The sequence below is a fragment of the Monodon monoceros genome, unplaced genomic scaffold (assembly GCF_005190385.1).
Source record: "Monodon monoceros isolate NGI ecotype Baffin Bay Population unplaced genomic scaffold, NGI_Narwhal_1 Super_Scaffold_16, whole genome shotgun sequence".
Classification (NCBI taxonomy): domain Eukaryota; kingdom Metazoa; phylum Chordata; class Mammalia; order Artiodactyla; family Monodontidae; genus Monodon; species Monodon monoceros.
The window spans coordinates 88,657,839-88,670,060 of NW_021703772.1; the positions used below are offsets into that span (position 1 = coordinate 88,657,839).

Here is a 12,222-nt window from a genome sequence, read left to right on the forward strand (position 1 = left end):
CACAGAGGTCCATCATCAACAGAGGTTTTTACCCTCAGTGTAACAGCTACTGGTGTGAACTTTTCACCTATTAGACCTATCTATGTTGTACCAGCACCGTATCTGCATGAGAAACTTTCTGTATAAGGGAAAGTGGTATTTTGGAGAAAGTTGTAATTTTAGCAAGTATACCAACATGGTAGGAGAACTGCTTCCCAAAAAAAACAAATGGCACACAGAGAGAAAAAAACAAATAAATAAAACAGGTGTATAAAAATCTTGAAAATAGTCTGATCAAGCAAAGCAGTAGATCTGGGAATTGAAGCTTCTTTTCCTATAGCTTGGAACTGACAATGCTTAGAATAAACTTATTTATCTCAGCTTGTTTGGGGAATAGCCAACCTGAGAAGAGAAAAAGAAAACAGAAACGCAAAAGGCACACAACCCACAAATGCTATTTAAATGAAAATATCAGGCACTATTTCAGTGGTATAAGGGGATTTCCAGAAGTAAAATATTCTCTAAGAGTTGAAAGTTAGTATAGAAAGCTAGCCTCTGAGGAGGGAAAACTTGATAATGCTTCTGAGAAAGTTGATGTCCTCCATTGCTACTACGAAATTGTGAGGCTAATTAAGATAATTACAGTGGTAATAATTTTATTTAATGGGTGAAGAAATAGCACTTGTAAAATTGTTTCTGGCGTAAATGACCAAAGTTCAAATGGCAGTACCAATTCACTAACTCTAGGAATAAATTAAAAGTTTGACAGGTTTGGGTATCATATGATATGATAGAATTTTTATTATTAAAAATTATTTTATAAAGGATTGATATGGTTAAATATGAGGTTCATGTGAATACCTTTAGATCCCAGTTGTAAATTTAAATTTAAAATATAGCAATTAAATTTTTTAAATGTAGTGCAAATATTAAAATTTATTTTCAGGTTTATTGGATATTTTGGTGAAAAGTTCATAGACATTTTTAAACATTGGACCTTTCATAAAGTAGGCTGAGAGACTAGTAAAAATAAGTATTCCCCTATTTCTCACATTATTGATGAAATAAGTAAGACATTTAAACTCCAAAGACATTTAAACTTTTTTTGAAAAATTTTATTTTAGGATAAACCCACTGGATAATTTTTCGAGAAATGTAGTTTGTGTAAATGCTGTTACCTTTCCTACTAGATCATAAGCTTTCTGATGGCAGAGTTGCTTCCATGTCTATGAAATCCTTCACTGCCCTTAATATATATAATTGTGCTCAGTAAGTGCTTGTTCAGTAAATTAATGCATATGAATAGACCTTTATTTTACATGAAACTTACCGGAACTCAAGGATACACCTTAAAGAGTGAAGTATACAGTAAAATATGCTAATGGGCAATACTATCATCTTCTTTGACAATAATGAATGAAAGAAAAAGTTTGCAACCAGCCACTTTGTTCCCTCAGCACAGCTGAGAAAAAAAGCAGGCTATAACATTAAACCGATAAAACACGTTTACATCACATGATCTTCTGAAGCAGTCAAGGTCTTTGTGGCCTTTTTTAACAAATCTCAAAAAAGAAATGCTTTAATCAATACTTTGCTTCCTCAACATAGAAGCCACAGACCTTCATTTTACATTATAAGACATGTTTGCTATCATGTCACATTCCTACAGTATTCTGGGTTTTGACCCAGTGTCCCAAGTGACAAGTTATTCCAAGATGCTAAATCGGGAATCTTAGGGAGGAGCTATTTTTCTTTCATTCCATTTTAAAGGAATACACTTATTGCTGCAGTGACCTGAAATAGTACTTGAATCTCCTCTAAACATCAAGCTTATTATTAGGGAGTAACAAGCACCAGGGAGTTCAGAATCTACAGAGTACTCACTTCAGTTCTTGAACTTGCATTGCCTTTATGCTCCTGTAACTGCATGGTGTCTTCTTGCTTCTTTGCTGGTATTTAGTTTTCATTTGTCATAATAAATGGACTCTGCTATAACCATTGCAGCTGGTGAAAGCAGATATAGTAATTGTGAAGATTAGTGAGACATCTAAATAAAATTTTAATTTTATCTGGGCACGTTTCTAAATGAAACTAATAACATTGTTGGTTTCAGAAGGCCTAAAGATTATAGATAACCTCTTTTTTTTGCCAAGATCCTTTATTTTCACCTTCTGCACCTTGACCTGATAGATTATAATAGCTCTTTCATGCCCATAATGGTACAAGTTGTTCATGGTCCATTTACCCAATTTAATCCTGATACAGACTAACCTGTGAATGCAGGAACTATAGAATCAGTAGACTGTAGTCTCTTTTTTAAAAGCAATCATGGTTGAACATTTCCATACGTCCTGTAAGAAGGGATATTCACTCTTTGTATACTTGAAGAAATAATGCAGTCATTGAAATGCTAATACATTTTAACCATAAAAAGAAAGTAATAAGGGAAAAATGATTCTTTTAAAATACCACATTGTAAAGTGTACAAAAGAGTGCCTAGAATTTTATGAAACAATGATCCTTGAAATTAACTTTTAAAATTGATTGTTAACTGACTATTGTCAAGGTTAAGAATATTTTTAAGGAAACTAATTCTAGAACATGTATTTTATAAAAAGTGTTGGAAATTTCCCACCTAAATTAACAAAAGATAGGACTCTAGTGACCACTGCAGAAGAAACAGCTTAATACTGCTATGTTTGGTGAAGAAATGAAAGGACCACTTATTTTATAATTCCTCAGAGTGTCCCAAGCCATACATTTTTGTCCACTAGAAACATGCATTTGAAAGTCTACAGTGTCTATTTCTGGTAAACCTACATATAGAGAATGCAGAATTGCAGGGTTACTTATATGCATGTTGGGAATTGCTGCAACCACATAAGGCAGAAGAAGGTAGAAAGTTAAAAGAGAGACACCGATTCTCTATTTGTTATACAGGCAAAAGACAGTGTTTCAGAAGTCTTTGGGTCATCAATCCAGAGTGTGGAGTACAGTGTTCTCTAGATCTAGTGGGATCTTATCCACAGATACTCAGACTACCTATGACTCTCAAATTCAGGGATTTTGTTTTCAGGGATTATTTTTCCTAATCTTTTTCAAACTTGCAAATCTCTCTACTTTACCTTGTTTGTCAAGATATCATCATAAATTTAATCGATGCTAGGTTGGTCTTGTTTCTTCAAATAATCTTAATTTTTTAATGTTACGTTCAAAGGGAAGCTGATAAGTAACAGCCTGGTGTCAGTGAAAAGTTGTGTGCATCCAAAATTAAATTTGAAGTGAGACACATAATTCATTTCATATTCATCGTTTTCAAGAAAGGCATTCAACTACTTAACCAAATAGCCTACCAGCTTTATATTAATTAACCTTTGTTTTATTTTTTATTTAATTAGCAACAGATTACATATGATAACTTATAAGCAATATATAGTACTGATATTTCCAGATAATTAGCACTTTCTCATACAAAACAATCCTATTCTTAAACTTTAGTCTTTTCAGAAAAAGATTCCCAACAATAAGATTTTATAAATGTTCTCTGGTACATTTTAAAAAATTATCTATTTACTTAATTTGGGGTTAGTTACACTTTTAAACTTTTATTTTAGAAATTTTTAAATACACAAAATAAAAGTTGTAAAATAAATTCCCTCGTATCTATCACCCAGCTTCAACAATTATCAATACATTGTCCTCTGATATATTAATGTTCATCTTTATTCTTCCCCAACAGTTTGTGTGACTTATTCAAACATTTGGTGGTTAAACAATGAATGATTTAGATCTTGTTTTTGTGGATATACTCCCACCACCAGAGCTATGGAAACTCCTAAAGATGCTAATGAAACAAAAACTTTTTTTTTTAATATAAACTCATTTTTTTAGAGATATTCTGTGAGATAAACCTATTCTATGACCTACTCCTCTGAATTTTTTTCTCATGGCTTTGACTCATGCTTACTTTGTAAAACTAATCTACCTTCACATACATGCTGTTGTAACATTTAAACATTGACATTAGTATTAATTCTCATTCTTTCTCTCCCTCTGTGTGTGTGTGTGTCTGTCTCTCCATTTCTTTAATAGTTTGGAATGACTTTGAATTTTGCCTTTAAAAGAATATTCTCTCTGAATATGTGTGTGGATGCTTGTGTAAACACCAGTGTTTCTGTGTGCTAGCCATTCTGTGTGCTAAATTGTTTACATCCATTACCTCATCAAATACTCCGATCATTGGTACTGTTAGAGTTTTTATTTACAGATGAGCAAACGGAGGCTGAGATTAAGTACGCTGGAATCAGTGACAGATCGAAAATTTGATTGCAAGCTTGTCTGATGCAAAAGCATAGGCATTGCCCCCATTCAACACTGACACAATTATTTAATGACATTTTTTGAAGGTCTAGTACTTAAGTTGTATGGGAACCTACTCCTCAAGAAGGTCAATATCTTCTTGACCACACATGCCTTTAGCACACATACTTACTAAATTCTATAATGTTTGGTATTGTCTTCCAGTCATTTCATATTTGTAATCCCCATATCCTATAAGAGATTATATACCTCTCAAAAATTGAAGTCATAATGAACACTTAGTTTACATCACTCCACATTTCCTTAAATGGATATAATAAATTTTTTAAAAGAGGAGAAAGTTTGAATTGCATTTTGAATTTTGTTCCAGAGGATTGTTTCATTTTTCCAAGATATCCACCAAATTCATATACCTAAGGATCATTCATATTAATGGAAGAATTGCAAAATAGCAAGGCTATATACAATTATAATGAAAACAAATTTATGTTTACTAGTAACTTTACCACTTCTGACCAAAATGTTGTCAGAACTGGTAATAGGAAAATTTGTTGGACTGTCACTGTCTCTCCAGTTCTTTGCATTTTCTCTCCCCAAATCTCCATGCTGTCCATTGGGTTGGTTCTATTACTAAGGTAGAGAAGGCAACTACCATTTATTGATTACCAACCATGTTCCTACTCCAGTACCAGATGCTTTCCCTTTGTTATTTTATTTAGTGACATGATATTAAAGAGTTAGATGTTAAAAGCATGAGAACAGAAGTTAAGCTATCCAGTTTCCCAATTCCATCTGCCACTTGCTGGCCATATAACCCGGTCAAGTAATTTAACTTCTCTAAGCTTGTTTTCTCATCTGTAAAACATGGATAACTTTAGCCATGGCCTCATGGTAGATTAAATGAGATAATCTATATAAAGCTCTGAAAATAGTATTTAACGTATAGTAAGCACTCAAACATTAGCCAGTTGTAATAATTGTGGAATTGTTGTGTAACTATATTATAATACTATAGAAACATGCATCAGCAGTTTAGGCCACAGTCAATGAAACATAAACTATTGCCTAATAGCCTTAGAAATCAAATGCACAACATGAAACATTTGATGCCTATCGTGTGGAACTGTTTAAACACCATGAATTTGTAGAGTTACAGGTAGTATTTAGTAAAAAATAAATTGTATTATAACACTTGCATGTTTGTATAAATCAAAATATATATCCTTCTGTTTCTCCTCTGTACCCTCTGTCATATGATCTGTTCCATTCATGTGAATCTAAATATCATCTCCATGCAGAATACTTTCAAATTCATGTCTCCAACTCTGCCACCTTCACTGAACTTCACCTTGGTGTACCACACAGGTTCCTGGAAATCTCCTTTTTTATGTCTTAATATCTCAAGATCCAAAAATTCAAAACTAAACTTTCAGTTGCTATCCACACCCATGCACACTCAATTCCCAGCTCTTAAAATCTGTTTCTCTTCCATTTTTCCCATTTCACTTAATGGATTCCCTGCACACCCTCTGTCTGTCCTTACTCTGAGTATGCCAAAACAAGAAACTGACAGTCATCCATGATTCTGTTCTCTACTTCATTCTCTACATCCAATTATCATTTAGTCCTGGCACTTAGTTCTACCTCCAAAATATTCCTGGAATCCATTCACTTCACTGCTATCACCATATCCCAAACCACTACCGTCTTTGCCTGGTCCTTTAAAATAACCACCTGATGTACCCATTCTCCTGCCTCTCTATAATCCACTTGTATATGATATCATGTTTCTCCCCTGCTTAAATGTACTTCTATTCCCTTGGAATAAAATCCCAAATAATTACCTTACCCTGCAAGATCACCTGCAAGATCACCCTCTTCAACTTCACCTTCTGCCCCTTTTCTCCTCACTGCCCCATTTCTGATACATTGGCCTTATTTCTGTTCCTCAGTCACCCACTTTTTTCCCCCATTAGGGCTTTTGTATCTGCTGTTTATTTTTCATGTCCTGCTCTTTATACTGCTCTCCTCATCTCTCAGATTCAGTGTAAATATTACCTCCTCAAAGTGCTTTCTTTTCCTGATTACCTTCTCTAAGTAGATCACACACCTGCTATTCTCTCTCATAACAAAATTATTCTTGCACATATTTCAGTTGCTGTAATTTTATATCCATGTGTTTATTTAGTCTGTCTCCCCCACTGGACTATAAGCCCTGTGAGGGTAGATAATGCATCTGTTTCTCTTGTGATTGTTTACCTAGACAGTGCCTAGCATGTCATAGGCACTCAATAAATATTTGTGAATTGAATGACTGAAACGAGTATTCTTTCCTTTTCTTCAGAATTCTTTTCTGGACAGATTGGGATGCCAACTTTCCTCGCATTGAATCTGCCTCCATGAGTGGTGCTGGGAGAAAAACCATCTACAAAGACATGAAAACAGGGGCTTGGCCTAATGGACTCACTGTGGACCACTTTGAAAAAAGGATAGTTTGGACAGATGCCAGGTTTAGAAAATGATTTTTTTCTTTATTTTCTGTTACCTTCCTCAGATAATATTTACAAAATAAAAATTGTTCTCATGTGCACGTATCATGTATACACACATTGACATCAGTGGTGATTTTTGTTTGTTTTCATTATGATGGCTTTTTTTTATGTTTCTACAAATCAGATACAGGCCCATAAAATATTTTTTATACAAATTTTTTGTCATTTATCTAAATAGTATAAGCACATCACTGGACTATCTGAATGAGTTTTGATATACTACTGATGCATTTCCTTTTCTGTAGGTCAGATGCCATTTATTCAGCCCTCTATGATGGAACAGGCATGATAGAAATCATCCGAGGTCATGAATACCTTTCTCATCCCTTCGCCGTGTCTCTATATGGGAGTGATGTCTATTGGACGGACTGGAGGACCAACACGTTGTCAAAAGCCAATAAGTGGACAGGGCAGAATGTCAGTGTGATTCAGAAAACTAGTGCACAGCCATTTGACCTTCAGATATACCATCCCAGTCGTCAGCCACAGGGTAAGTGCTTGTTATGAATTAACCACCAGAAATATTTTTACCTTAATCATATAATATTCAAACTGTAAAATAACTTTTGTAAGTTAACAGTTATTAATATTTTATGTATTGTATGATGGAAGTGGTGCCAGCCTTTATTTTAATTAGCTCAGGTTTATTTTCTTTGCTTTTTATTTATTTTACACACAAATAGAGAAATCTTAGAAATTGTTTTAACCCAAGTCCCCCAATTTTTAGTCACTGCTATTGCGTCAGTAAAAGATACTGTGGGAAGCTGTGGAATGTCTTCAGATTTGGAGTCTATTACCTAAATATGATCAGTAAATTAAAGGAAGACACCAAGGACACACTTATGTTGGCCCGCAAATGGTCACTGTGCAGTATATTGGGAAGGGAGGGAATAGTGTATAATAAAGGATAAACCATCTGCTTTGAGCTTTTCTATTTTAAGAGAATTCAGTTCACATGGACATGTGTGTTACCTATCCCCATGTATTCCACATTTTGGTCAGTAGTAATCTCTACCTTGGTTTTGTGATTTCATTTCCTCCACTCAATCTTTGTCAGAGTTAATTCTAAGCCTCACATTTCTTTTTCTTTCTCTTTTGTTTCTTTTCCCCAGGGTACCATGGCCATTCTGTGTAACATCAGCTCATTCTTTTATACCTCTTACCTGACTCTTCCCCATCATGATATATATCATAACATATGGAAGTCTCATTCCAATGCAAATAATGTTCCCATTATCATTAGCATATTTTTGTTTGAGACTTACGATACTCAAATGATAAGCTCTTTCTCAAAGAGGATACATTTTCTCCTTTTCTCCCTCTTTCAGTGTAGAGTAAGCAGATCTTATACTTCCTTGGCATTTCTGGTCTTATGGACCACACTTCAAGACTTATTTTAAATTCATGTGGTATTGTCTTATTTTAGACTTGATTAAAAATACTCACCTCTGTGGTTGAAAAATTCTGTCTGTCCTGTGTCTTTCTTCAATATTTGGCCTTAATTCTCCCTTGAAACTATTTCTCCTACCAAAATGTCCTCATTGGTAAAATTTTCTGTGCTCTCTCTCTGACTTACTCTGATTAAATCTAGTAACCTTTCCAGAAACTAGAAATTTCTCACTTTTAATTTTCTTATATAATTGATCCTCTTTGTCACATGGGATTTTCTACATACCCTAAATTATGTGAGCAGTCACCTTAATCCTTTCCTATTACCCTTAGCTCCTCTACTCCTTTCATCCTACAGATGTGCAAAGCATGAGAACATTAAAGGGAGAAAACAGCTTAATCATTTTTGTGCCTAATAGGTATTCAATAAATATACTGGATTTAACTAAATTGAAATAAGGCAAGAAATCATGATTCTGACCAGAATATGCCACTAGTACAATAAAAAAGATACTCTTCTCTAAGACATAGAGATTGCCAACAAAGACATGAAAGGATGGTCAACATTACTAATATTTAGAGAAATTCAAATCAAAACCACAATGAGGTATCACCTCACACCGGTCAGAATGGCCATCATCAAAAAATCTACAAACAATAAGTGCTAGAGAGGGTGTGGAGAAAAGGGAACCCCCTTGCACTGTTGGTGGGAATGTAAACTGATACAGCCACCATGGAGAACAGTATGGAGGTTCCTTAAAAAAACTAAAAACAGAGCTACCATATTACCCAGCAAGCCCACTACTGGGCATATACCCTGAAAAAACCATAATTCAAAAAGACAAATGCACCCCAATGTTCATTGCAGCACTATTTACAATAGCCAGGACATGGAAGCAACCTAAGTGTCCATTGACAGATGAATGATTAAAGAAGATGTGGCACATATATACAATGGAATATTACTCGGCCATAAAAAGAAATGAAATTGAGTTATTTGTAGTGAGGTGGATGGATCTATAGTCTCTCATACAGAGTGGAGTAAGTCAGAAAGAGGAAAACAAATACAGTATGCTAACATATATATGGAATAAAAAAAAAAAGGTTCTGATGAACCTAGGGACAGGACAGGAGTAAAGATGCAGAGGTAGAGAATGGACTTGAGGACACAGGAAGGGGGAAGGGTAAGCTGGGACAAAGTGAAAGAATAGCACTGACATATATACACTACTAAATGTAAAATAGCTAGTGGAAGCAGCTGCATAGCACAGGGAGATCAGCTTGGTGCTTTGTGACCACCTAGAGGAGTGGGTTAGGGAGGGTGGGAGGGAGACACAAGAGGGAGGGGATATGGGGATATACGTACGCATACAGCTGATTCACTTTGTTATACAGCAGAAACTAACACACCATTGTAAAGCAATTATACTCCAATAAAGATGTTAATAAAAGAAAAACAAAAAAAAAGGAAAAGGAAAGAAATATAATCAAAGTAATAAAAGTAAAAGAGGAGTTCTTCATGGGAAAAAAAAAAGATATTCTTCTTTAAAACCTTCCAACAGTATGGAGGAGTATCTAGTCATAAACACTTATGGGATTAGTTTTAATTGTTATAATTGCAAAAATGTGTACTTATATGGTTTTGTACCCACATTTTTTGTGGGAACTTTAATTTTTATGTTTGGAAAAATTTAAATGAATTGGACCATGAAAAATGGCCTGGGTCTATGTATTATATTTTTCCCTCCCTCAGAATGGAATCATTGTATTTCATTTAATAACTGCCTGATTTACACACGTTGTCATGATCCCTAGCAAATTCATAGAAAGGGAAGAAACATGATACTTCCGAGCTTTCCTGACAATTTCATATATATAGAAAGGAAGTGAGACATTCAGTGTAACTCATTTGGTTAAGGGGAGATTTTCTTGACATCTTTACTTAAAAGATGATTTATATGTGTCTTCTCCACTTCTCATAAAATAAGGAAGTTTTTACTATATGGATCTAATATAACATATTTTCCCAGAATTCAGGGCAGATATTCTAGTTTCTAGTCTACTAGAGAGAATGTCACCTATGATGAGAACTTGCTATTTCCTAAAGGAAATTCAGTCAGTTTCCAAATTTGAGAATGATCAGAGAACATTCTACTTTTCCCCATTGTAAGGATCACTGAGCATATAACAATCATTATCCATCTTGTTTATCTGCTTCAGTGAATTAGTGCTTTCACTGCTGGGGGGGTGGAGGTGGGAAGATGCAGAAATCTACTGACTGTTTTATTCCCAAGGGTAGAATTACAATGAAAATGGTGACAAAGTTTCAGCTTTAACACAAGTACAATAATAACCCCCTGTTTTCTGGTGAAAAATAATGTGAGGTTCATGAAAACTAATACATTTTAAAAATACATGACGTTCGGTTCTATAAAACTGAAATGTATATCTCACAAATTAAAGAAATAAAGGTTAGAAATATTCTTTGAAGTTATCTAATCCTCCAAGTAGGAAATTAATTAAAGTTTTAACACCAGTTTTCTTACAAGTAAGCTTTCATTATACACATAAGTTTCCAGTTTGGTTATTGGACACTTAGAATTTTTAAAAAAGAAAATCTAGTTAGAATTTTTTTTGGTGTCTAATGTTGTTATTATATGGGATTAAGAAGAAACAAATCAAAGAGTAAACATGTGAAATAGGGAGCACTAGTGGGTATTTTAAATCTAATTTTTTTTATGGTATAAGAACTTAGAGTTAATGGCATGGCCTTGAGAGTCCAACTGCCTGGGTTCAAATCCTATCCCTATGATTTATTAATTGTATGATGTTGGGCAGTTTACTTAACCGCTCTGTGCCTCAGTTTCCTCATCTTGAGATAATAGTATTTACATCATAACATCTAGTAAACATGAGTTAATCATCATTTAATATAAGCATATCAAACATGAGTTATTATGTGAAAAGATCTTAGAATGGTGTCTCATACATAATCAGTGCTTTGTGTTTATATATATATAAGTTAACTGTTAAAAAGTAACAGTTGTGATCATATCATTTTCCTAGCCTCCTTTTGTTGAAATTTAGGTTACATTACTGTTTTAAGACAGTTTTGAACACATTTTCTCATATGTAAATAATTCATAATGGCCTTAATATCATACTTTTATAAACATATCAATTTTTAAATGAAAAATGCCAATAAAAATGTGAAACACAATCTGAAGGAGAGCAATATGATTGATTTATCAAGAGAATCCAGGTGCAGTCGAATGAGTAGATTATCAAATCTCTTTTCTCTACATTCAGGTTACCATCTATCACCACTCCTCATACACTAGTGCATGACATAAAAATTATGTCAGTAAAAGGGATGTTTAAAAGTTTATTTAACATCGTAAAATAATATTTGCTCATTACCAGTAAGTTATAGAATGTAGAAAAACAGGGAACAGAAAAAATGTAAACCTATTTTTCCAGCTCCTAGAGCAACAAACATTTCCATGTTGTTTCTTCTGGTTATTTCAACAGAGGTATTGAATAACACAGTAATAAACAAAAGTTTCACTATCTGTTGATGAACTACTACGTGCCATTTAGGTTTTACTTTTTTTTCCTGTTCATCAGAGCTATCAAACAAGGTAGTTATTCCCACTTTCTATGAGGAAGCTGCAGCTCAGGGAAGTAAAGTAACCTGACTCAGAGTAATAAATCTCATTGAAAGGCAGGCGGTACCAGGGTTTCAATGAGCATGCCCAACTTCATAGTCCGTGATTCATTCTTTGCTAAATTAAGAAAGCCTTTGTATCTCTTCATGTTTAATATCATGCTTTATTTTTAATTTTGTATCTTCCTTTTTACACTTAGCATTAGCAACTCTCTTGGTATCATTGATGCCTTATCTCGTTTTTAATAACTGCATATTTTCACATCACATGTGACTATCAAAATTGTTCCCAATTATTTGTCTATTTTTGGACAC

The 12,222-nt window shown here is 34.0% G+C and overlaps 1 protein-coding gene across 1 annotated transcript in view; it reads left to right on the plus strand.

Annotated features, from left to right (window-relative positions):
- LRP1B (LDL receptor related protein 1B) overlaps window positions 1-12,222 on the plus strand; it is a 1,820,879-nt gene that overhangs the window by 1,199,351 nt on the left and 609,306 nt on the right. The window contains exons 26-27 of the mRNA XM_029226108.1: window positions 6,644-6,808; window positions 7,097-7,341. Coding sequence (XP_029081941.1) covers window positions 6,644-6,808; window positions 7,097-7,341 — 410 coding nt within the window. The remainder of the gene's footprint in view (window positions 1-6,643; window positions 6,809-7,096; window positions 7,342-12,222) is intronic.